This window comes from Sebastes fasciatus, chromosome 21 (genome assembly GCF_043250625.1).
Source record: "Sebastes fasciatus isolate fSebFas1 chromosome 21, fSebFas1.pri, whole genome shotgun sequence".
NCBI lineage: Eukaryota > Metazoa > Chordata > Actinopteri > Perciformes > Sebastidae > Sebastes > Sebastes fasciatus.
In genome coordinates this window covers 25,529,198-25,556,684 of record NC_133815.1, presented here as the reverse complement: position 1 = coordinate 25,556,684, position 27,487 = coordinate 25,529,198, and the positions used below count along the sequence as shown (strand labels likewise).

Genomic DNA, 27,487 nt, shown 5'->3' with positions numbered 1-27,487 from the left:
TCGGGGTCAAAAAGGGATGAACTGCACTTAAAAAAAACGGGTTGATTTTCATTTTTCGTTTCTGTCTTCTAGTGATTTTATTTTTTGTTTTTAGAAATAGAAAATTAAAATCAACCCGTTTTTTTAAGTTTAGTTCATCCCGTTTGACCCCGATAAAAAAAAAGTCTTTTATTTCAATATTATTTTTGTATTCTAAAACAAAAATCAAATAACCCACTCATTTTTTTATTTTTAATATCCGTTTGTGAAAAGAAAATCTAATGACCAAAAAGACACACTGACCCAGGATACATAGTTTTTTTTAATGTATTTTTAAAATGTATCTGGAATAATGCAAAACAAAAAATAATCAAACTGTAAACTGACATTGATCACGAGTAGTGTGGTCATGGAAAAATGTGTTTCTCTTGTGCGTGAATGACTAAACTGTCCTGTTTGTGTGCACGGTGGCGCTGCTGGTCTCACTGCTGGATGTGAGCAGGACGCAGAGGGGGGACCCAGCATCCCGTAATAACACTGATGCTACAGTCGAGACAGAGCAGAGCCATGAGAACATGGGAGCAATTTAAATGTGTAAACTGACATGTTTGCTGTCAGTCTCTCCCTCTGATACCTGATTGTTTGCACACCGGCAATATTTGCACTATCTGTTTATATCATGTTTATTTTTTGTTTATAGCTTATTTTGTATATTGTATATTGGTAGAAATTCATTTTATTTAATTCTTATTTTATTCTAACGTTTTTATCTATTCCTTTGTTATTATACTGTTTGACTTGCACCAACAAAACCAAAGCAAATTCCTAGTGTATACCTCTTACACCTGGCAATAAACACGACTCTGATTCTGATTCAGTCAGTGAGTCGGATCATCTCTTGTCAGCGTCAGCAGTCACATCCATGCTGTCAGCTACCTTCCTCCTCAGTGCGCCTGCGCATCCCTCTCCTCTCTCTCCTCTCCTCTCTCTCCTCTCCTCTCTGGTTCTCTACCTGACAGCTCATCGGAGGACATGCACACAGCCGAGCCGCGGGCTTCTCACCAGCACAGATAAAGGGCCGTGCCGGTCTCACCGTACCGGGAGTCTGGTGCTGGATCCTGGCCGGCTGTTGTCCCCCGAGCATCCTGCTCCACACGGCGGCATGGAGCGCTCCTGATCCCGGCAGGACGCCCGGAGACCTCAGCCATTCTTCCACCACCTCGTCACCACATCTTGGATCTGTTTGGATATTTGGAGGCCCGGCCATGTCTGCGAGAGAGAAGGGGATCCCGACCAAAGACAGCGTCAGCCTGCTGCCCTGCTTCTATTTTGTGGAGGTGGGTTGAGCTGCATGCTTCTCATCCAGAGCCCGTCAGACAAGCACCGTGAGGAGGAGGAGGAGGAGGAGGTAGTCACCACAGATCCGTTAGCCGTGTGGAGACGGGCTTCCTATGACGAGCAGCTGATACTGGTTTAATATGTAGGTCACACAGAATAATGTTCATATTCAGCACAGAGAGGTGATTCTTCCTCCACTGTGTGATCCATCACATCCTTCATCTACCTGTCCAAAGGAGCCACCTGTACTCATGTGAAGTCATGGGAGATTAGCTGCTTTCTGTATTCATAATAATATGTTGCATCATTATTATTATAGACGGGTGTTTCTGCAACTAAGGTCACATTTGACTCTCCCAAATTAACTCCTTTAACCATCAGAGTATGTAAGAAATATAAACAGCTACACACACATATATATATATAGTGGTAAAGATTTTAATCTGTAACATGTTTCTGGTTTTCATCACTAGTTCTTATTCTAAATGTCCTTAACGCAACATTTACAATAATGTTCCATTTTTACATTTTGCTTTTTAAAAAAAATGTATAATATTTTTTTATGGCATTTCAATTTTCATCAAGCAAAAAACATTTTCTAAAAATAGACAGGGGATTTCATGATTTTCTCTGCACCCTGAAAAATGTAGACAGCAACCACAGATGTCTGTCTTCATACACAAAGAATACAATATGTTGTGTTTTATGACAGATATTACAATTCTAATATCCTTACTGCTGGACATGTTGCGGGAATGAGATTAAGTTAGCTTTGACTCTTAGCGTCTAATATACATGAATTCAACAGTAATATTAAGGTTTTTTTAAGTTCAAAATATGCAATCACTAAGCTGTATAATAAGGACATACAATAAATACTTGAGGAGAAAAGGTGATCTTTACCTTGTTTTGCTTGATCTAGTCGGGTCACCTATGTGGGCGGCCCAACCTGTCCTCCATGTGCTCACCTGCTGACTTTTGTTTCCATGGAAACTAGATTTGTTTGGCTTTGAATAAAACTTGAACTGTGGTATTTGTTCAGTGTGGAAAAAATCATATTGTAATGGTGAATATAATCCAATCAATCTTATTTCCATAGATGTATTTCATATACACAGTTCCCTTTGTTAACACCTTATTTTGGAAAGCGGACGTAGTCCCACATATCTACTTCCTCTAATTTCTCCAAGGTGGTCTCTAGCTCTCCCATCAGCTCTGTTCTCTTTATCCATCCATGGTCAGCTCCATCGGGGCCATTTGAATGCGTTTAACATAAATGTCAGTATCTGGGTGTTCTACAGTTGTAGCGTCGGCCCATTTGACCACGGAGATGAGAGCGACGGTCGGCTCGACCACCGCGTTACCACGATACGATAACGTTTCCTGTCCGTGACAGAGTTAGCATGCAGCTTTAGCCGTGATGTCTAGCTCTGCTTTTCCTGTCAATGTGTGAAACCCAAAGTGTTTCCATCCTTTACTGGATGTGTAGTGTTTACCACGCTGGATTTAACATGTGAGGGTGCAGGTCATATCCACGACGACCCTCCAACGTTTTATACCTTCTGAGGTTTGTTTTAGTTGACGGATACGGAACGGATATAACATCACGTTACTCAGATTACAACAATAAAAGCGGTAACTTCCTTCTACCTCCACATAGACTCAAATGAAGCAAATATATCAAATCTGGCATTCAGAAAATCTCTTTCAAAATCATAAAGAAAATCGTTATACATAGGTCAATCAAGGAAATGAGCATGTACTGTATATTTCCCCTTTAAGTATGAGTGTGTGGTGGCAGGATAGTGCAGTCATGATGAATGTGGATGAGGGGACTGTGTCTTTAAATAAGGGACCAGTCAACCACAATGATGACATTTTATATAATGTATCAGGTTGGAAGGTTCATCGGAAAATAATCCAAATGCGGTGATGATTTCAAACATTTAAGTACAGATTGCATGCAGCTTGTGGTGACCGTCACTCGTTACCCCGCTGTGCTCTTTATGCACGCTCTAGTTCACCGCTGGCCCGTGGCTCTCCCATCACACTGGCATCATGTATTATAGAGTTGCCTCTAATACTGTATGATGGATGCTGTTGGGATGACTGCATCATTTCCATGGATTGCTCTCGCAGCGGTGACTTGGATATGTTGGGGGGTTCCCTCGATTTGCTTTTGTTTTCTGGAACCTTTCATTTACATTTCAATGCACTCTCACTACACAGATAATGTGCCTGAAGAAGAAATGCGGGCCTCGCTTCAGCTCACTGGAGGATTTCTTGCCCTCTATTTTTACAAACAGCAGTAAGCATTTAAACTAGGCCAATGCTGAAAGTTAATTCTACTCAGTGAACTACAGCGCTTGTGCATATCATTAGGCCCACTCAGGCTCATCCCCTGAGTGTGTGTGTGTGTGTGTGTCTGTGTGTGTGTGCTGGTATGCAGAGAGTTGAGGTGGTGGCCCGTTCAGCTCAATCCCATCCTGCTCTCCTGTCAGCCATGACTGCACATGTCCCACAATAGATGTGGAGAGGAGATCAGAGCGTGCCAATCATGATGGAGATTTCCCTCCGCAATCAGGACTCATGGCTAGGGATGCACCGATAACAGTATCGTGTCCGATACTGTGCACATGTATTCGTACTTGTACTCGCAAAACGGCACCGATACCACTTAACAGCAGCGTGACGTTAACCCCTTGTCGCCATCTTTCGGGTCCTCATGCTCCAGGGCCGGTAGTGCGCCCAACCCCGCTGGGCCGGGATCCCACCTCAGCCGGTGCGCACCGGCCCTCACTTTCATTCCGCCACAGGGTTTTGCTTGCACCCTCTGACGGGTCCGGTGGGTTGTTGACATAGCCCCGCGACCCCTGGCGCCTTTTTATTGGGCCGTGGCACAACGCGGTTGGGGCGCACTGAGGACAGTCCGCCCCGGTCGACAGTCGCACCGGGATCCCTTTATCCACGGTGCGGCGAGGTCCGGGCAGGGAGCGCTGTAAAGCTGCGGCTGCGAGCCACCTTCGCCCCGAGCCTTTCCAAGCCGACCTAGAGCCGTTCGCGGCGCACCGCCTTGTATACGGGACTCCCCAGCCTGCCGTGCGTCGTTCACACCCTCCAGCTGGCTGTTAACGAGGGTCTTTTGGCACAGAGAAGTACTCTTATCGGTACTTGGTATCGGCGAGTACCCAAATTTAAGTACTTGTACTCGGTCTGAAAAAAAGTGGTATCGGTGCATCCCTAGTCTAGGCTACTTTATGCATCAGGGGCGTCCAACTGAGCATTGTCGATCCAAAATAAAGACAAATCCAGCAGCTGCGTGGCTTATTCCTCGCATCAAATGTTTTCAGAAACACATTTCGATGAACCATTTTCGTGATATAAGAAAGTTTCCAAACGAGCCGCCGTGTTGGTTCCGGTTTCATAGCTGGGAGCAGCAGCCAGGCTATGAGGGAAAGCGTTCTTCCAATCAGGTGCCTTGTGTCTAGTGGCGGCCCATCAAGCATCCAAAAACTCACCTGTGGACATGTACCATAAGTCCACGGTCCTGGAAAACGGCAAGGTGAGGTGGTGCTGTAAAGCCATCTTCATCCCGGGCCTTTCCAAGTCGACCTATCCGGTTGCAGTGCACCACCGTGGAGGAAAAATGCGCCTGACGAGGGCCAGCCAGCTCCGGGGAGAGGGGATCCCCTTCCCTGACCGCCGAGTTGAAAGAAATAAAAAACAGAAAGAATGGTTGAATCTTCGTATTGAACAGCCAAATCCGATTCTGATTCAGGACGGGTACAGCCCTGATGTATGTCACTTGTGTTTACAGCTTGTTCTACAAGCCAAAGTGGCCAGTTCAATATGTTTATTATTGTTATTGTTGTTATCATTCTTATTGTTATCCTTCTATCTATCTTGGTCATGTAAGAAACTGTCTCATTCAGGATGTAATGTGATATTAACTAGCCAAATTTTTCAAGTGTTATTTTAGTTTAGTTTGAAGTGAACTAATGTAAGTATTCCCTTTACTGTTCATCAGTTATGAGTTGGTTTTGTTAGATTGTGGCGTTGAGGAGCAGCTGCAGATCCCTGTACCAGGCTGGCTGCTCTACTTTAGTTGGGACTGAGTGATGAAGTGCACTGAGGCTCTGCTGTGAAGCCTCGGGCTGCTTTTCCTCCAAAGTGGAACAAATGGAAGCATGAGGAGGGCAGAACTACTGTTATCTAAAGCGGGGGAAACAAAAGATGAGATCACATGTAGAGTAGTAGGGAGGGACACGGCCATTAGCCCAGATAAAGGTTAACGCTGGCTTCTGTTACCTGAGGACTGTCTGATACACAACATCAGGTGATCACTGCCCTGCCGGGACTACATGTTGAACTCGACAAACCATATAGCTTGGGTTTCTTTATGACCTGCATGATGTGTAAAGGTTATCGGGGCAGAAGATGGACTTCCTTAGATCAGTGATGTGCATCACACATCACGTTGTGTCAAACCAAGCAAGAAAAGGCACAAAAAAAATCTCTAATTCAAATATTTTAACTCACCTCACTCCTTCATTATTAGCAAAGAGCAATGGAGAACATACAGGTAGCAGCTTCTTTTTAGTTTGAAATGTGTTCATTATTTTTATTTGTATATTATTATTATAATTAGGGCTGTCGAGGTTATACGGTAATAACGTGTTAACACAAATTAGTTTTAACGCCACTGATTTCTTTAACGCATTAACACAATAGATATTTTGGAGGTTGTAGCAGTTCAGTTTTAAAGATAGAATGAAGATACTGGTATCATATGAAACTAGAAAACCTGATGAGTCCATCGGTTGTTGGCTTGTTGTGCAGGAGGTTAAATAACGCTCCAAACTTAGAGGGACTCTATGTAAGAATCAGAAATGTCTTGTTAACAGCGACACCTGTGGCCGTTAAGTCAACGAAAGTCAGCGTCCTGTTGCTCGTTCTACATAGACGTGAACGAGCATCGCTCAAAACAGTGAGGCGACACACGTCAGCTAAAACCACAATATCACTCTATACTTCAGCTGCTTGGCAGTAATGTTAGCTGACCAGACGAAGGTCTCTCCATGAATCAATGCTGATCCTAGTGTTGGCTTTTCCTGCCTCAACCTCCCGACCGCGGCCGGAGGGAACAGGGGAGACACCGGAGTTTTGGTCGGAGACGATAACGTTTCTCTCTGCGGAGCCCCGTCACTTCACAAGACACGGGAAACCTCTGTTGGTCTGGAGGAGCTGCAGCAGTTATTTCTGCACAAACGTCCACTGTACACTCCCTAGATATTCTCAGAGCTAAACTAACTCTTCTGCAGTGTGGAGTGTGCGCGCATGCACGTGAGAGTGGAGCGCAAGAGCGAGAACGAGCGCGGTGTGTGAGTGAAGGCAGGCAGAGGAGCAGAGTACAGCAGAGACTCCGGTCCAGGAGACCAAAGCTACGGTCTCCCCCGCGTCCTCCGACCGCGGCCAACACTGTTTAATAGACGGGCTTCACTTGATACAACCAAGAGGTTTTGGTGCTTCCGTGTAGTTTGTGTTGGAGTCTGAGTCTGAACAGCGTAGCCACACGCGAGCGCGCATGGGACACCGACCAGCAATGATTTATACGTGTAAGAAGTTACAAACAGTCCCTTTAATTGATTTCCAATATTAAATATATACATACATTTGCATAAAGCAGCATATTTGTCCACTCCATGTTGATATTAATGGTATTAAATACTTGGCAAATCTCCCTTTTGGACAGATTAACTATGGACAACAGCTGTCGTCATCATGTTTAACTGTAACATGTGACCAGCTGAGACGGTATTTAATAATCACCTCACCTGTTGATCTATACCTTCACACAGCCCCGTATGCACGCTATGCTGCAGCACATACATGAACCGAAATAGAAGGTGCGCATGGAGACGCCCACTCAGTACATGCGCGAGACTTACCGCTGTGCGCTCTGCATTTATCATTCAGATTTCAACTGAGGCTGCAAAATACTAAACTGAGGGTGCAATGCATGCTTTTACATCCTCGTAGAACCGGGCCTGTTTAGTAGCAACAACAATATGCAACAGCAAGACCACCCTAAAAACATTATTATTATGTCTGCCCACGCCGCTGCATCCTATGAAGTCCCTTCATAGTGTGGTGATCGGTCCTGTATGTGTCTGACCTGGTTGAACTTATTAAAAGTTCTCCAGAATCAAATCGTGCTGTTAAAACTGCAACATGTGCTCCGGCTTTTGCGATCCAGAAAATATCTCTGTATCATGTCGGGCTTCAAAAATATCAGATGACCCCATGGCAGGCAGACACACAGAGGGAAAAGAGGAAGGACATTGCCAGAGATGAAAGAAAAGACGCTGATAGTGAGATAGAACAATACACGACTCAGATAGAGAGTCGGAAACAGAGGGAACGAAGGCGAGACAAAGAGAATGAGACACAGAGCGGGCTGGAAGCGACTGTTAGCAGATGTAGGGCAATGGAGCATCTCTGCTGAGCTGAACTCTCCCAGAGGAGCCGGAGCTTTTCAGAGAAAGAGAGCGTAAGGAATACTCAGAGAGGAGGAAGAGCGGAGTGATAAATCACAGAGCAGAATGTCTGTTCGCTCTATGAGCCTTCAGTAGATTCACCTGTCAACATCAGTCGAATCAGCCATTCAGTTTATCAGTCACACAGTCAACCAGTTAGTAAAACCAGTCACTCGCTGAAAGAGTCAACTAATGGGGAGCCAGAAGTAAACACAAAAGACTTTCAACCAGGAGGCCGCTGTTCGTTGACTTATTTTGTCAGTCTCTAGTCACGTGACTTGTTATCGTCAGTCCTGTGAGTCCTGTGTATCGCTAGTCAGTGAAATTAACGTCAACCACGGACCGTTTCCTAACCCTAACTAAGTGGTTGCATTGCCTAAACCTAATTTCCTGTGAAAATGGAAGTTATTTTGAAAGGACAGTACGCATGTAACGAGTATATATTGACACACCGTCCCCGGTCCGGCCGAAGGTAACGCAAGAGGGGTACCCCGGGCGCCGATGCCGAGGGCTGACCAGGCAGCGGTATCGGGAGTGAGAATTGATTTATGTGCATCAGAAGCTTCACTAATATATTTACATTTTGTTTTGCAAAAAAAGGTGCTACCAGCTGTTTTTCTGTTATATTTTTCATCTCTAGATTTCATTGGAAGCCCTTTTCCACTTTTGACGTGGCCAGTGGTGCACTGTAACCAAGTACATTTACTCAAGCACTGTATTTAAGTACCTGTACTTTATGTACTTAACTCCACTACATGTCAGAGGGAATTATTGTACTTTTTGCTCCCCTTCAATTTATCTCTCAGATAAACCAACTGTCTCATACAAACCCGTGCAGAAACCCGAATCAGAGACAAATGGTAACGTAGCATGGGACGCTGAATCGAACATTTTCAAAGAAACTGAGAGACTTGAATGGTTAACAGTCAGACGCCTCGACTCACTGAGAAAAACTCCATCGCTGTCGGTGCTGTTGGCCCGGCACCCAACAAAAATAACTGCCAGCCGAAGCCCACCGGAGCCTGCTTTCCATTTTTACACATCTATTATTCAAAGTGCACCGTCTCTTCCATAGTCACCGAGGGCCCACCAGGAACACACGGGAGCCCGTGGAGGCACTGTGTTGTCGGGAAAACCCTCAGAGGAGTGTTGTATGGCACACTTAACAAATGTAAACAGCCAAAGAAGTAAGTGCACAAGGCAGAAAAGTAATCAGAATCTATGTTCCAGCTGTCCGTCGGGTTTTTAAGAGGTTAATAAAAACCGCAAGTCGTGTTGACGCGTGTTAAATAAATTAGTGCCGTTGAAACGAATTAGTATTAACACGTTATTATCACGTTAACTTTGACAGCCCTAGTATTTATTCTTGTGTTTTGGTAATCAGTGTTGGTAAATTAGGACGGCATGCCATGTCACTGTTTCTATGGATGAATAATTGGAACATTAAACTTGCCCCACGAATGATTAGGAGGTCAGCAAAAACAGGAATGATCCTTCGGCCAGCAGAAACCTTTAGTGAGTCCCTGACGTAAGGTCAAGAGGTCAAAATCTGGATGAATCTGGCTTCAGATAGCATGAACATTCATACTAAATCCATTACAATCTGGCCAGTAGCTATCCATATCTCATCTGTGCCAAAGTGTTGGACAGAGAGACCAACTGACATCATCCTCTGTAGGCTCTGCCACTATTAGGACAAGAATTTATCCATATTATGCTTGATGTCCTATTTTCTGTTGGAAATATTTACTAATAGGTTAATATTGTTTACTGTTATCTGCACAACACATGCATAAATCCGGATGAGATGGTGAGTGGCTTGCTTTCTGTACACTGGTTAGTTTCACTATTAAGTGACTTAAAGGGGACATATCATGACTCTGGAGTTCCTACCAACTAGGGATGCTCATTTTGAAAAAAAAATCTTAACCGATAACAAACCCTTGTTAACCGATTATTAACCGTTAACCAACAAGATGTGTGCCTCATACCAGCTGTAGGAGCACAACAGATATTGGTTGACGGGAGTCTCCAGTTCACCGTCCGGGAGCGTTAACTTAGCAGCTACGATGCTGCGTGTAGTGTCGCGGACATGCAGCCACTTTCCCAGTAAAAGTCTCCCCCGCACATTTAGTTTAGTTTAGCAGGTTGTCAGCTGTGTGTATTTGTGCTACGTTAGCAGCTCTAGCATTGCCGGAGGCTTCGTGCTCGCCGCCGGCGCACACATAGTCTGCGTAACTTTAGCGAGTTACCAGCAGACCGTGTGTGTGTTGGCGGTGAGTGTGAGGTTGTTGGTGTTGTTCTAGCTGTGAACGTAGGTGTAGCAGTGTGTGTACAGTTTATTTGTCGGTGAATAAATGCTACGAAACTACAACTCCTCCACTCAAGCGAGCCAGAGACCGGAGCCGACTTCCTGTATCCTGCAACTCCGGCTCCGCCTCTTAAGGTGGGCTGTTAAGGTGGACCAGCTGTTCTCCTTAAAGTGACGAGCCGCTCAGCTTTTGAGTTAATTATTAACATTTCTTTTAACTGATAGCGTTAATCGTTTAAAATGCTTAATGTCGGTTAACGGTTAGTTAAACGGTTAATTATGGACATCCCTACTACCAACCTACAAACTGAAATAAGACGACCCAGTCAGTTTTTTTTGTGAGCTGTCTAAGATCAGAAAACATGTGATTCAACAAGCCAATCAGATTTAGCCACCCTTCCTATGTCACATGCAGGCTCATTAGAATATACTGCCCACAGCTTGAGAGCTACCTTTGCAAAGGTGCACCATATTTTTCTTACCAGCCAATCAGAGCAGACCGGGCTTCTTAAAGAGACAGGAGCCAGAGGGTGAATACAGGTATATTCAGACTGACAGGATGAGAATAATAATGTGTTTTTTGAACATTAAATCATGCAACATTGTTCTAGTAGAAACCCCAAAATACAAATATGGACCTGGAAATGAGGCTGATACGTCCCCTTTAAGTCAAAGGAAAGGAATCATAAGCATGTGTAGAGACGTTGAAGCGTATCAAATACGATTAGCTGCTATTGGCCTCAGCAGATCACGCTACGCTTTAAAAAAAATAACAGGATGTGACATAAATTATCCTGCGGAAATCTACTTTGAAGTAAGGAGAGTACAGTGTTCCTCCTACAGCAGCCTCATCTGTGCTGACACCACTGACCTATATTTCTCATCTCCACGAGCTGAGATGCTGGACGAGAGGTGAGGGAGGCTGACGGTGAGCCAAGAAAACAGACCTGAGAGAGGGGGGGCTGCATGAGCTGGTTTCAACATGGAACACGCAAGCAGAATGCTTTCTGCATGCATGTAGCTTCATGCATTTATTCATCACTGCAAGATCCTGTACATAGCTGACTACATTTTATGAGCATCTTTACAGAAGCAATACAAATCCAATGTATCATTGCATCTTGAATTGTTAGATCTCTCTTTGCTTCAGTATTTCTGTTCTGGGTGCAGGTTACAGATGTAACTTTACAGGTTTTCTGGGTACCAAAGTATTCAGAATTCACATGTTCTACACTAGCAGCTGTTTGCATGGAGCCCAACAAGCATCAGCTGTGAAATGATTGTTATTTTGCCCTCATGCAACACTGGATGTTCTTCCAGGTTCACACATGATGCTAAGCAATGTATATAATCATGACCAAGCTACATGGGATCAACAGTTTAGTTTCCGTTTTACACATTGACAGTTGGAATGATAGAATAAAGCACCTGCGGGGACCCCAGTTGGTTGGATTAACTTAATCCTCCAATTTTTCATGACTTTCAGTCAATTTGTTCCTAATGACTTCATATCATTGTTGTTTGTATTAAAGGGACTGTTTGTAGAGTCAGAAATGTCTTGTTAACAGCGACACCTGTGGCCGTTAAGTCAACGAAAGTCAGCGTCCTGTTGCTCGCGCTTGTGCTCGCTCTACATAGACATGAACGAGCATCGCTCAAATCTGTGAGGCGAAAAGAGACGATAACGTTTCTCTCTGCGGAGCCCCGTCACTTCACCAGACACTGGAAACCTCTGTTGGTCTGGAGGAGCTGCAGCATTTATTTTTGCACAAATGTCCACTGTACATTCACTAGATATTCTCAGAGCTAAACTAACTCTTCTGCAGTGTGGAGTGTGCGCGCATGCACATGAGAGCGGAGCGAAAGAGTGAGAATGAGCGCGGTGTGTAAGTGAAGGCAAGCAGGCAGAGGAGCAGAGTACAGCAGAGACTCCGGTCCTGGAGACCAAAGCTACGGTCTCCCCCGCGTCCTCCGACCGCGGCCAACACTGTTTAACAGACGGGCTTCACTAGATACAACCAAGAGGTTTTGGTGCTTCCGTGTAGTTTGTGTTGGAGTCTGAGTCTGAACAGCGTAGCCACACGCGAGAGCGCATGGGACACCGACCCGCAATGATTTCTACGTGTAAGAAGTTACAAACAGTCCCTTTAATTAATGCTTTTTAAAAAATCCCAATATGTATATTATGTCATGAATTACATAACTCAAAGTGTTTTGAGAAGAAATGAGTTAACATTTTGCTATGATGGTTGTTTCTTACAGTAGTTTATCCTTTAGTCTGTAGTCCTTGTATGTTAATGAGGGTTAAAGGTCATGTTAATAGTGCATCAGACCAGTCTGGAATGGATGAGATTGATTCCTAAAAGCACACCGTCATTGGAAGTAGACTACCATCACCAAGGTAGATGAATGAGGGACATTTTTTTATTATCTGTGGATTATTTAAACCCTTAAACCCTTTATCAGTGTACAACTTAATCAATCTTCCTACACTGCACTGTAAGGTTTTCTTACCTATAGATTAATAGATCATCCTGCAACAGATTCTTTAGTATGTGACTTTGTCCAGATAAAATACACAAAACTTATCACCAGTAACCAGCTGAAACCTTCTGACTTTAAACACCATGTGGTGTTATCTGTGACATTTCTCAACAACAACAGCTTGTTTCTGTTCTGGTGATTTAGATCGATTATAAATACATTATCAATTTAGTTCATTGAAAGTAGTTGATGTATCAAATTATCAGTTTTTTTTATTTAAATACACCACTGATACCTTTAGGGCTTAATGCATTCGGGACCTAAAAATGTGTCAAAATTAGGTCTAATTGTAAAATGATGCATTGAAGTATTTTGTTCTTCATCAGGGAATGTGCTCTGCAGAGTTCTATTTTTATTTGTAGAAATACATTTAAAGGCCATATTCACAAAGCTTCCCAGTTCCACTTTCTTTGATTTGATTTCTTAGATTAAATGTTAGAACCTAAATTCACAAAGCAGCTTATCCCTCCAGGCAGCAGTTTTCAGGGTGAGGAGGAGAACTTTATGCAGCTTAAGCAAAACACAAAATGGCCGCAGGAATCAGAGGAAGATATTGACGTCATTGGACCTTCTTGGCGAAGGCATGACCCGCCCTACTCTGGCTCTGGTTGGCTTACACCCTGATATGCTCACCCTAAACCTAACTAATCTCACTCCTCATGCCTAAACCTGACCAATCCAACCAACGAAGGCAACGAGGAATAAGAGGCAGAGTGCTTGGTCATTCCCTCACCAGTAGGAATAAAAATCGATAACATCATTCAGCATAACAATTATCCATGTGCAACTGTCGGAGCAATGGGCCTTTGAAACAATAGGAGTTGGTTTGCGTGATAAGAGGCTGCCGAATATTGGGGTTTTGGAATAATGGACCATCAGAACAATGGCACGGTGTGTAGGACTGTACAGCCGAACTGGGAGTAAAGTGGGTAACGTGATAATAATATGTTAACACAAATTAGTTTTAATGCCACTAATTTCTTTAACGCATTAATGCAACTTGTGATTTTTAGGTTGTAGTGGCTCAGTTTTAAAGCTAGAGTGAAGATTCTGTTATCATATGAAACTATAAAACCTGATGAATCCATCGGTACCAACCATGTCATACTAGCTTGTCGTGAAGGAGGTTAAATAACGCTCCAAATTTACGTTAAATTTTGGTGAGGAAAAACTGTCATGTCCTTTTTCTTAAAGAGGTCCCTTGACCTCTGACCTCCAGATATGTGAATGTAAATGGGTTCTATGGGTACCCACGAGTCTCCCATTTACAGACATGCCCTCTTTATGATAATCACATGCAGTTTGGGGCAAGTCCATAGTCAAGTCAGCACACTGACAAGACGTATATTAAAAAGATATAATCATTTCCAAAATGTTTTTATCCAACGGAATATTCTGCTTCAATCCATATTTGTTTGGCATTTAGCCTTTCAAAAACAACATTTGCACAGGTGTCAAAAAAGACAAAAGGGAGACACATACCTGTATTAAAGGAGCGGTTTTGCGGCGATCTAACAGCACCATAAATTACATATAATATAACCACAATAACACAAAACAACACACACAAAAATATGACGTCATAAAATATGAGGACAGACATTCAAAGCTTCATTGGAAAAACTCAATAGAAGCTTTAAATGTAAAAAATAAATGACATTCAGTACAGCCTATACTGATAGAACATAGCCAAGTCAGCACACTGACACACTGACAGCTGTTGTTGCCTGTTGGGCTGCAGTTTGCCATGTTATGATTGGAGCATATTGTTTTATGCTAAATGCAGTACCTGTGAGGGTTTCTGGACAATATTTGTCATTGTTGTGTTGTTAATTGATTTACAATAATAAATATATACATACATTTGCATGAAGCAGCACATTTGTCCACTCCCATGTTGATAAGAGTATTAAATACTTGACAAATCTCCCTTTAAGGTACATTTTGAACAGATTAAAAAAATGTGTGATTAATCGTGATTAACTATGGAAAATAATGCGATTAATCAGGATTAAATATTTTAATCGATTGACGGCCCTAATATTTATGTATCACACACTTTATGATTTTATCTACTGACTGTCAACACAAATTGACCCGGACTGGAACGAACCAGATCCAACTTTGTCCCATCAGTCATATTCATCATGGGCTCAACAGCCCTGATGTGCGGTCCAGACTGTGGTGACTACAGTGTTATCGAAACTGATCAAATTAATGGCCAGAGCTAAAAATAATAAGAATCAAAAACGGGAACCTCAACCTGAGATGTTTTGTTATTGGCACAAAGACAGCATCATACCTACCTATAGGATCAACCACATCCTCTCATACTCCATATGCTCCTCGTTAGAACTTTTAATGCCGCTATGTAAGAGCTCTCTGAATACTCTCAGGTTGGGAATATATATATATATATATATATATATATATATATATATATATATACACAGTATATTTATATATAAGGGGTGGAACAGTTCGTGTATTTGACCCGAACCGTTCGGTTCAGGACATTCGGTTCGGTCCGCGACATCCTTTCGGTTCGCTGTTACCCAAACAGCTGTTTGTCTACTACTCGCACGCGCGGAACAGAAACTCTGAAGCGTGAGTTTTACCCAGAAAGTTTTGACAGCGCACCAGGAATGTTAGCAGCGCTGTAGCGCCGAGTAGCTCATGATAGTCAAGCTAAACTGACTACGATTTGTGTCAAACTGCACGCCGACACTGTTCAACTGAAGTCGGGTTTATATGAGGACACTTGAAACATTTAATTACAACGGCATCACCCGAATGTGTCGATCAGAGGAGCAAAACAAAAGTGGACTGGACGGAGAGTCCGTTCCCCCACAGCGTTCAGACAGCCTCCCACTGCAGATTCACACTGTGCCAAAGTAGTATCTGATGCTATAAGAGTGTTTATCGCTGCTTATACGACCACACTACAGAATTAAAGCATATGGTCAAAGAACGTGAGCCTTCACGTGTGACTGTTAGTCTGTTGTGCCTGCCCTGTATAAACTATAAACTATAAACTAGCATAAGCAGCAGTTGAGGATTTACCAACAACCTTACGATGGAACATTACATTTACATTACAGATTTGTGATTTTATTTTTGTAACTAATTTTTTCTCATTGACAATATGTCAGTATTTGAGTGCCTCAACTGTTACATTATGAATTATGACCAATGAGCCACTGTTGAATGAGTGGGAGATAAAAAGCTAAGTTTTTTAGCATAGTTCTGGTTGAGCCTGTGCTTCAATGTATGGCCTTAGTTTATAATTACATCATATTTATATGAAAATAAAAAAGCTGCATTTTTTGTTTTCACTAATTACTGTAGAAGACCTATTCCCCCCCCCATCTCTCCAAATGTCCTAGTTCCCCTGAGGTTACCATTAAACTAGATGAAACCTCTCTCTTTGTAAAGAAAGACAGGAAAACTAGTGTGTTGGTGAGTAACCCCTGGCAGCGATGTGAGACAGAAGGAAGTCTTCTAACAGAGGTCCTCTGTGTGTTGACTTGAAGAGGTCTCCCTGTGTTGGGCTCCTAGCGGGGGGGCCCTCCTCCATCACGTTGCTTTACTCAGCATTAGCTGAGCGAGCTATGCTGTGCCACTGTGTATCACAGTGAATCAGGTTATTGAGCTGCATCACAAAGCCCATGATGCTCTAGGCCACATTTAACTCCCACTGACGCACCTCGCTGCAGTCCTCTGTGGACACTTTACTGCCTTCAGGTACACATCAGGCTTTCTGCCTACACATGCACCTGTCTCTGTGCCGGGGGGCGGGGGGGTTGTTAGAAAGTATCTGGGAAAGAATTTGACCCAACAGAAGTGCAGTGTTGGGTTGAGTTTTCACTTAAAGGTGCCTGCACGCGGCTCTGGCCTCCGATTCACAAGCAAACATGGAGATGGCTGAGCCAAAATGGCGGCTGCTATCGGTGGTAGCCTCTCTCTCAAATACAGTAGCCTACATGAAAGTATCACAACATGAGATATGAATTCCCTCTCACATACTTCGTAGCTCTCTCACAGTCTAACAGCTAACTAGCGAGCTAGCCCTTCCACATCTCAGGAAGGAAGTGGTAGTGAAGTAGTAAAGCCCGCCTCTTGCTCAATTTGATAATGCCAGAATCAATATATTTGCTTAGTTTGAGGTGGAAGGAAGTTACCACTTTTATTGTTGTATTCTGAGTAACGTGACGTCATATCCGTTCCGTATCCGTCAACCAAAACAAACCTCAGAAAGTATAAAACGTTGGAGGGTCTTCGTGGATACGACCTGCACCCTCACATGTTAAATCCAGCGTGGTAAACACTACACATCCAGTAAAGGATGGAAACACTTTGGGTTTCACACATTGCAGGAAAAGCAGAGCTAGACAGAGCAGAGCTAAAGCTGCATGCTAACTCTGTCACAGACAGGAAACGTTATTGTATGGCGGTAACGTGCGGTCGAGTCGGCCGTCGCTCTCATCTCCGTGGTCAAATGAGCCGACGCTACCACTGTAGAGCACCCATATACTGACATTTATGTTTTCTGCATTCAAACGGCCCTGATGGAGCTGATCATGGATGGATAAAGAGAACGGAGCTGATGGTAGAGCTAGAGACCGCCTTGGAGAAGTTAGAGGAAGTAGACACGTGGGACTACGTCCGCTTTTCGAAATAAAGTGTTAACAAAGGGAACTGTATATACAAAACACATATATGGATTGATTGGATTATATTCACCAGAAGTATAAAACATTATATGTCCCTTATAAATTAAAAAGAAAATACCACTAATCTGTGAGAGAAATGTCTTTATTTTTTTATTTTTGGGTTGCTAGATAATTTTTTTTAATAAGTAATTCCTGACAATGACTGATATATTTGACTTCAGGACATCTCTGACTACATACATGCTGAAAATCAAACATTTTTACTGGATTCATTTAGATATTTTCCAAAGACAAAGTCCCTAGAAGTGGATGATTCAACTTTTCCCCATGGTCTAGTGTTAAAAAAGTGAACAAAAATCATGATATTGAATCGCAATACTTGTAGAATTGCAATACTTAAAAATCACAATACATATCAAATCGGCACCCAAGTATCGTGATAGTATCAAATCGGGAGATAGGTGTATCGTTCCAGCCCTAGTAGTTATTAAATGACCTGTTGAAAACTCTGTGTGGACAGTTTTGCTGGCGTCTCTGGTGAAAACAGTGTGTGTGGACTCTGTCCTCTCAGCTCCACAGCCCTGCTCTCTCAGTGTCTGATATCCACTAGTGAAATAACAGTGTGACCAGGTCAGCGGTGAAATTGCTGCAGCCAGCCACTCAGCAAGTCTAAAGAAAAACTCAACATAACCATTGAGCCCTCTGCAGAGTTGATCCCTTGCTGTGTTGCACATAAAGCACTTTGATTTGCCCAAGGATCAACAGCAGCTTTATGACTCTAACTTTATTTCATGGTTGGGATTGAACTGCTGTGCTATGATTGGTCTTTTATGATTGTGAGACCTCGAGCTGACTATAATAAACATGAACTAGCTGTTTCTCATTCCGTTTGTTGGGCGGATTCATGGAGAATATCTGAGCTGAGCAATGAATTGCACACGCCATCTTCCATCACCCTCAGCACCATCCTCACCCCCCACCCCCTCAGGTCATGAAAACTATTTTCCATGCCCTCGTCCTCATTATCAAATCAAATTAGCATGGTCATTGAACCATAGTGTTATGGGGACATTTGCAGCATTCACTGCCTGTGTTTCTATTTATTTATTCATTGGCAGTCTGCCTCGGCAGTTTACGGCTCCCTCACATCTTCTCTCGTTGTGTCCGTCGACAGCTGCCGATCCTGGTGTCGTCCGTGGTCAGCCTGTACTTCCTGGAGTGGACAGATGTGTTCAAGCCGGTGAAGTCTGGCTTCAACTGCCATGACCGCAGCCTGAGCCTTCCCTACATCGACCCCAACCATGAAGTCATCCCCCTCCTGATGCTGCTCAGCCTGGCCTTCGCCGGTCCTGCCATCACGGTAAGGATTCACTGCAAGAGACAGCAGCATCTGAGCTTGTTTATTTCCAACAAGTTTCAAATTTAACTATAGACTATACCACAGGGCCGCCTTGTTCATTTCAAACATTAAAGGGGACATATCGTGCTCATTTTCAGGTTCATACTTGTATTTTGTGTTTCTACTAGAACACGTTTACATGCTTTAGTGTTCAAACAACACATTATTTTTCTCGTACTGTCTGCCTGAATATACCTGTATTCACCCTCTGGCTGAAACACTCCGTTTTAGTGCATTTCAACGGAATGGCAATGGAATTGCGTTGTTAGGCAACAGCTTGAGCTCATGTTTACTTCCTGTCAGCTGATGACATTCACATACACTGCAACAGGAAATAAACGGGGCACATTTAGAATGTTTACGTTTAAAACTGTGAAATTGTCTAAATATTGTAGATTTGTGACATCACAAATGGACAGAAATCCTGACGGCTTGTTTCAAACGCACAATTTCTGAATACAACTGTGTGTATTTTTCTGTGGATTGAGCGTTTGATACTTTTACAGTATTTATATATCACTTAAACCTGTTTTATAATATAAAAGACATGAAAATCTCACACACACACATACACACTGTATGCGCCCGATCCGTCCCGCACGCACACACACGCACATAACATATACTGCAGGCCTCTGATCTCAGGACAGCTGCAGCGTCGACGGGGAATTATTCCCAAGTCAATGAGGTAAACTTTCTACTTTTCTCTAACGTTAGACTGTTTGATTTAAAGGTTAACGTTACCAGTTAGTTAACGTTAGACTGTTTGATGTTAACGGTAACGTTACAGTTAACGCTCGCTAACAAGCCGGCAGCCAACGTGAGCTGACGATTACGTTACCTTTGGGTAATAAGGCTGCAATAAATGAGTTTTGTCCGTACCAACATGCTGCGTCTCGCCTTATTACATCTCCAGCAGCTCCTTCAACTTTAGAGCTCAGCTAGCAGGGCCGGTCCTAACTTTTTGGGGATCCTATGCAAAATCTTGTTTTTTGACCAAATGCTATTTTTTTCACAGCAATATAAAATAGATAATAGAAAGGGAATTATGACCTGATTATAAATATTATATTTAAATAATCATAATCTTTTGAATTGTGTGGTTTTATGCAAATAAACACTACAGATGGCAATAACAAAGTACAGTACAGTACTGTGTAGGCTACAGTACCCTCCCACCCCCAGAAACAGGGCTCCCCCGGAACCTACGGTGTAATTAAAACACTATTATGTATCATGTATATAATATTTTTCATGTTAAATATATCGAACATTGAATTACATCAGATCTAAAATGTTATTCCTTCATTTAGCGCAGAGATTTCAAAAGTGGCAGATAACATTTCTGAGTGGCAGACAAAAAAAAATACTAACCTGTCACAGTGGCATTTCAGACCCTGGTGGGGACTGTCTAGTTGTTGATGAATGAATCTGTTAGTGTGTGGTGTTTTGGCTGTTTGGGCCAAATCGTTGCTCTCCACACATTACTGGAACAAACCGGTAACATACAAAAAACCCACAGACAAATGTAACATAAGATGTCGTTAAGAGTGGAGTCTCTCACATCTTCAACATCTGCTAAGATTTGAAGAATCTTTTAATGTGGGCCGGCCTTAAGTCAAACGACTCAATCAATACTTCAATTACTGCCTAATAGTCTGTGTGAGTATATTGACATCCACGCTAGTATTCTGGTTTTAATATGAAATGTGATGTTTGTGGAACTAGAGTTGGGCTATACTGCAAACTATTTGACAGAGAACATGCAACTTTTCTTGACACTGGTAACACTGAACAGTATAATGAATCCAGCCACATCAACCACAACAGTGTTCATCAGATCAGACTCTTCAGACTTCAGTCACGTCCCATCTGGATGACGGCCGCTCCTCTGAGAGCTGATCACTGAATCAAACTGCAGGGCATGTTCACAGTGAAAAAAAACACCAGCTCAACTACATTTTGCGCTGACAAAAAAAACAGGCGAAGCTTTAAGTACTTTGTCTCCCAGACGACTGCATCTGTCAGTAGAGGAACAACACAGCACAGACAGTACGCTCCATCACTGACACACACTACACAACTATAGTAGAATCTGACTAAAGATCTCTGACATGTTAATGCAATAATAGAAGTCATGCCTGTAACAAGTGGTGGGATGTAGCTAAGAACGTCTACTTAAGTAGTACTCAGGTACTTGTACTTTACTTCATAGTATTTCTATTTTATGTTACTTTATACTTCTTCTACATTTCAGAGGCAAATATTGTACTTTTTACTTCAGCTTTAGTTAGTTTTCATACAAAATATATTCCGCTTTTCCTGCAAGATTCATTGTCCAGTGAAAAAAACTCATCAAGTCATTTTAGTCTGAAATTTAGATTTGATTTCAAATAAACAAATTAGGATTTTTTTTTTCTAAAGTCATTTTCTTCCATATTGCAGATTATTTTATCTACAATTATGGAAGAAAATTGTAGATAAATTAATCTACCATTATGGAAAACAATTGTAGATTATTTTATCTTGTTGCAAGAAGCTGCAAAAAAAAAAAAAGTTTTTTTAAAGACTCTTAAACATTGAAGATTTTTAAAGATTAAACTGCACAACATTTTATTTTACTGTATGTAAGTATTTCAAATCACCTTGAACAACTACAACAGGAATGCTGCTCAGACATAAAAGCATCCGTGATATTAGTTATTAATAATAACACGGTATGAAATGAGCCACTCTGCGTAATACTTTAACACATTGTTTTTTGTACACAGCAGTCAGTGAAATGTACTCTCTGCTTTTAACCCATCCTAGTAGCCTATGAGGAGCAGTGGGCAGCTATATAGCACCCGGGCAGCAGTTTGGGGGTCCGGCACCCTGCTCAAAACACTTGAAGGCTTTTATTTTGAAACAGAAGCAGAAAGTGTTGATTTAAAAATAAATCTTTACTTTTTTTCCACTGTCTGTGACATATTCTACAGATGCCCAGACATTGAAACTGTAGTAATGTAGCTGTTATGATGTCAATATACTGTAAAATGATCACTTTCACTGTCTGTTGTTGCTGTGAACCGCATGGTAAAAATAGGCGAGACCTTGAATCTCAAGAAGAGAAGCAGCTCACCGCTGCTGTGTTTGGATGTTTTGGTGGTAATGTTGACTCTTTGGCTTTCAGTAGAGAGTTTGAGTGTCATTATGCCCTAGATGTTTTTACAGGAATACACAGTAAATTGGTAAAACAAGAAAAATACAAAATGTGATGGTAATAGCAGTCTGTAAATAAAACAAAAGTAATCTAAACTCCAGAAGAGAAAACGTCTGTTTCTTCTTTGCAAGAGAAAAATATGGTTTACATTTCCCAGATAAACCAGGTTTAGTGAGACTCAGAAGTACAGCGTGTCAGTTTCAGTATTATGCAGACCCCTGGAGGCCCTCCTCTAAGTACTCCTAATCCCTCTCTCTGGCCATCACTGCTGCTGCCTTCCTTTTTCCTCTCCATCCATGTCGGCGATGAGACCCAAAGCATGAACGCCTGTCGACAGAGGACGTTACGTAAAGGTTGGAGCCGATGTCATTACCGACTTTAATATCTGAGGTCTGAAACATTTACACACTATCTTCTCCACCCTCCTTTTCTGTGATCTAGATACTGTAGGTGCTCTGCAGATAGCCAGGTATCCCACCGCATCACCATGTGTCACTTCTGAAGGAGTGTGTATGAGTGGATCACACAAGAAGGAGTTGGCTTAAAAAAGAGCTTGGAGGGCCATAGCTAGGCTGAGCTGTGGGACACCGCCCACATCAAACAGCCAATACCAGGCTAGCAGGTTACAGAGACTCGGATGTTACTGTGTACATGTGTCCAATAGGGGTGTAAGAAAATATTCATACATGAGTCTCCAAAACACTGTATCGATTTTGAATTATCCTCTTAATGATGTGGCCAGACCCAGATGCTATTTTGTCTTTCGGAGGTTGTATTTTTCATGTCGTGAAGGAGGCTAAATAACGCTACGAAGTTATGGTGGGGACACACTGCCCTCATGAGCAGCGCAGGCCAGCTACTTTGCTGAAATGCTGCGTGTCTCACGCATGTGGCGTCCACACCGGCAGCGTTTCTGCTGCTACTGCTGCCAGCTCTTTCTTTCTAACTAGAGTTTGCCTTTCATAATGGCCATTTCATTTCATTATAAATGTAATTTATATTTATTTTAGACAGAAAAAGGTTAAGAAACGTGTGGTAATTTGTAACTAATAGTAATAGTCCACAATTAAAGGCCAGTACTTTATTCATTTCTGGAGCCGCGCTGCTCACACAGGCTGTGTGGCTGCTCTAACCTGTTAATATGGACGCCGAAATAAAACAACAGGTTCAGGTGCTGACGTTCCCTGTGTGTCCCGGGCTTTAAGCTACACTCTTTTGAGGAAAAACTGTCATGGCCATTTTCAAAGGGGTCCTTTGACCTCTGACCTCCAGATATGTGAATGTGAATGGGTTCTATGGGTACCCACGAGTCTCCCCTTTACAGACATGCACACTTTATGATAATCACATGCAGTTTTTTCATGCAGTATAAAAGTGTTATTTTTGCCTATACTAAAATGGTGTATTTGATTATTTCTGCATACTGGGGTCGCGGAATTCCATAAATGGGTCTCACTGTAAAGCTGAGCCTCTTGTGGATCCAATGAGCCCAGCTGTATTCATGTGTGATGATGTTAGTCCCCATAGGAGACATTTCACATAGTGACTTATTTTACTGAGATTTTATACATATGGTGGTGTGATGTGTGTTGACAGATAATGATCGGAGAGGCCATCCTATTCTGCTGTCTGTCTCGGAGGAAGAGCGGCGGCGGGGCCGAGGCCAACATCAACGCCGCTGGCTGCAACTTCAACTCCTTCATACGCAGAGCCGTTCGCTTCGTTGGTACACAGATTTTTTCTTTCTTTCTATACACTGACCTCAAAGTATGGAGGCTGACTGATGACTATTTAATGTCCAGCTTGGATCAATAAAGTTTCCATCCATCCATCCATCCATCCATCCATCCATCCATCCATCATCCATCCATCCATCCATCCATCCATCCATCCATCCATCCATCCATCCATCATCCATCCATCCATCCATCCATCCATCCATCCATCCATCCATCCATCCATCCATCCATCCATCCATCCATCCATCCATCCATCCATCCATCCATCCATCCATCCATCCATCCATCCATCCATCCATCCATCCATCCATCCATCCATCCATCCATCCATCCATCCATCCATCCATCCAGGTCTGATACCGACACACCCAGGCTCCCCTTAATGTCTGTATAAGATGAACCCATGTCATTATTAGACAGTCTGAGCCACTGATGTAGTATAACGAGCGAGAAAGTGCACGTAATGAGGAGGTTGGGGTGGATGGAGCCAGGCTACGGCGGTTGCACTCATCAGAAACTATTGGACTCAATTAGTTGTCTCTGTAACTTTAATTGTCTCAGTCTTCGGTCCAAAAGTATTTAAAAAAAGACGTATATTAAAAAGATATAGTCGTTTCCAAAATGTTTTTATCCAACGGAATATTCTGCTTCAATATATGATGACAAACATTCAAAGCTTTATTGAAAAAACTCAATAGAAGCTTTGAATGTAAAAAATTAATGACATTCAGTACAGCCTATACTGATAGAATATAGTCAAGTCAGCACACTGACACACTGACAGCTGTTGTTGCCTGTTGGGCTGCAGTTTGCCATGTTATGATTTGAGCATATTGTTTTATGCTAAATGCAGTACCTGTGAGGGTTTCTGGATAATATCTGTCATTGTTTTGTGTTGTTAATCGATTTACAATAATATGTATATACATTTGCATAAAGCAGCATATTTGTCCACTCCCATGTTGATAAGAGTATTAAATACTTGACAAATCTCCCTTTCAGGTACATTTTAAACAGATAAAAAATGTGTGATTAATTTGCAATTAATTGCAATTAACTATTTAAATTGATTGACAGCTCTAGTAAAAACTAAGCAAACCTACGTTGGAAGTTTATTTTGAAAAGACACTGTATGCATGTTACAAGAGTAAACTGTACTTTCTCCTGTGAATACGGTAGTTTATTTTGAAAAAACACTACTCATGTTACACCGTCCCTGACACGTCCAAAACTGACGCTAAAGGGGCACCAATAGTTTGAAGCGTAGGGCCACTGACCAAGCGGTGTTATTCGATGAGTTGGGAGTAAGAATGTGTTGTAATATCAGTAGTGTTTATACCTCAGTCTGTATGTTCAGCTCGTCTCCCAACCTTTACATCACATCCTCTATCCTCAGGCGTCCATGCTTTCGGTCTCTGTGCCACGGCCCTAATCACTGACATCCTCCAACTGATGACCGGCTACCCAACGCCCTACTTCCTCACTGTGTGTAAACCCAACTACACCACGCTCAACGTCAGCTGTGAGCAGAACCCCTTCGTCATGGAGGATATCTGCTCAGGGGCCGACCCGGCAGCCATCATGCAGGGCAGGTAAGGAAGCGCAGCAGTAACATTTTTATTCAAAAGCCAAACAAATCTAGTTTCCATGGAAACAGAAGTTAGTACGTGAGCACATGGAGGACAGGTTGGGCGGCCCCCATAGGTGACCGTACTAATCAAGAAAAACAAGGTGAAGATCACCTTTTCTTCTCAAGTATTAATTGTTTGTCCTTATTATACAGCTTAGTATTGTGTATTTTTAACTACATTTAAAAAAAACTTAATATTACTGTTGAATTCATGTATATTAGACGCTAACGTAACAGACCTCGCTAGCTGCCGTATATCTACAATAGTAGCAAAAATGTAATTTCCGCAACATGTCCAGCAGTAAGGATATTAGACATTACAATTGTAATATCTGTCATAAAACACAACATATTTTATATTTTTGGTGTATGAAGACTGACATCTATGATTACTGTCTACATTTTTCAGGGTGTAGACAAAATCATGAAATCCCGTTTTTAAAAAAAAATGTTACATCAGTATTTACAATGATCCACAAAGCTTGATGAAAATTAATTTAAATGTTTTAAAAAAAATATTATAGAAATTAAAAAAGGAAAATGTATAAAATGAACATGATTGTACTGTTGCAGTAAGGACATTTAGTATAAGAACAAGTGATGATAACCATAAAAAATAAACATGTTACAGATTGAAATCTTAACAACTATATGTCATTTTGCGGAGCTGTTTATTTTTATTACATACTCTGAAAATTAAAAATCATAGAGGTTGATTTTTTTATTTTATTTGAGAGTCAAGATTGACCGTAGTTGCAGAAACACCCTTGTATTTAACAGAAGTGCTCTGTGGTGCATTGCAAGCACATTATGGGGCAAATAATATTAGACAATGACTCCATCTTTGGCCAAGCAGAAATACTATTATTATCTCAAATATATAACTACAGACAGGTCTTTACTTGAAACATACATACATAAAAGATTGACCATTATTTTTAATTATTTTTAATCTGCTGCTCTCACAGACCCCTCTCTAATAAAATACTCTTTGCATTCACTAATTATTCCACTCGCTTATTTACAGATGTTTCAAAAGCCTTCCAGTACCTCAAAAGATGTAATTCCCTATCATTACTGGTTGGCTTTTAATTTGAAACACATGCAGGAAGTGTTGACGGTTAGCGGTAGCTGAAATAAATGGCAACCAGCAGTAGCAATATCTCAGTTACGTAGTAGTGATGGGAACTCCGGCTCTTTTTAGTGAACCAGGTCATTTGGCTCAGCTCACCAAGAAGACCCGGCTCTTTCGGCTCCCAAACAGCTCTTCGTTTTACAACTTCTGCCTTTTATAATTCAGACAAATTTAGTGCTGTTTTGACCTATGATTAGCATGTGTGCACAATATCACTTAAATTATTCAATATAATTATACTAAATATTATAATTTCCAGAATACCATAATTTTACATGCTGCTTCGTTTCCGCGCACTGCAATCGTCTCTCTCTCTCTCTCTCTCTCTCTCTCTACTCTTCTCCCTCCTGCTCTGTACCTGTAGACCGTTAGCGCGCCGTGCACAGCCGCCCCTCCCTGCTTGATGGTATGATCCTTGTCTGTCATCACCTGATTGTTCGCACGGACGTCATTAACACAACATTCAATCACAGTCAGTGCATGGAGTGCCCGTGGCGTGGAGAAGATCGCCCTATCATTCTGCCTTTAATTCATTAAAAAAAAAAAAAAAGCGTCTCTCGGACGGAAGCCGGCTCGCAAACGACACATCACTAGTCCGTAGGGACTTTGCGTGGGAACCGGAGGGACACCGGTTCAAGTCCCCACAAAGACCAAGTACAGAGGGTTGACTGGTAGCTGGAGAGGTGCCAGTTGGCCTCCTAGGCACTGACGAGGTGCCCTTCAGCAGGGTACCAGACCCCAAAACTGCTCCCCGGGCGCTGTATAGTAGCTGCCCACTGATCCTAATATACTAGGATGGGTTAAATAAAGGAGCTAAATTTCTGTGCTGTGCTATTACATTTACATTTCTTCATACATTCGTTCATTGGCATACTGGCCACGAAGCAGCCGTTTTATTGATGATTTATACCATGACATTCTATGGATATAGACATTGTTGCTGGTATTATGTCAATATAATGTCAAAAGATTATTTTCACTGTCTGTTGTTGCTGCTCACA

The 27,487-nt window shown here is 42.1% G+C and overlaps 1 protein-coding gene across 1 annotated transcript in view; it reads left to right on the top strand.

Moving 5' to 3' along the window:
• The first annotated feature begins 204 nt into the window (after positions 1-204).
• The window catches only part of plppr4b (phospholipid phosphatase related 4b), a 40,896-nt gene continuing 13,613 nt past the window's right edge, over positions 205-27,487 (top strand). The window contains exons 1-4 of the mRNA XM_074622033.1: positions 205-1,316; positions 18,556-18,741; positions 23,579-23,708; positions 25,118-25,313. Coding sequence (XP_074478134.1) covers positions 1,245-1,316; positions 18,556-18,741; positions 23,579-23,708; positions 25,118-25,313 — 584 coding nt within the window. The 5' untranslated portion in view covers positions 205-1,244. The remainder of the gene's footprint in view (positions 1,317-18,555; positions 18,742-23,578; positions 23,709-25,117; positions 25,314-27,487) is intronic.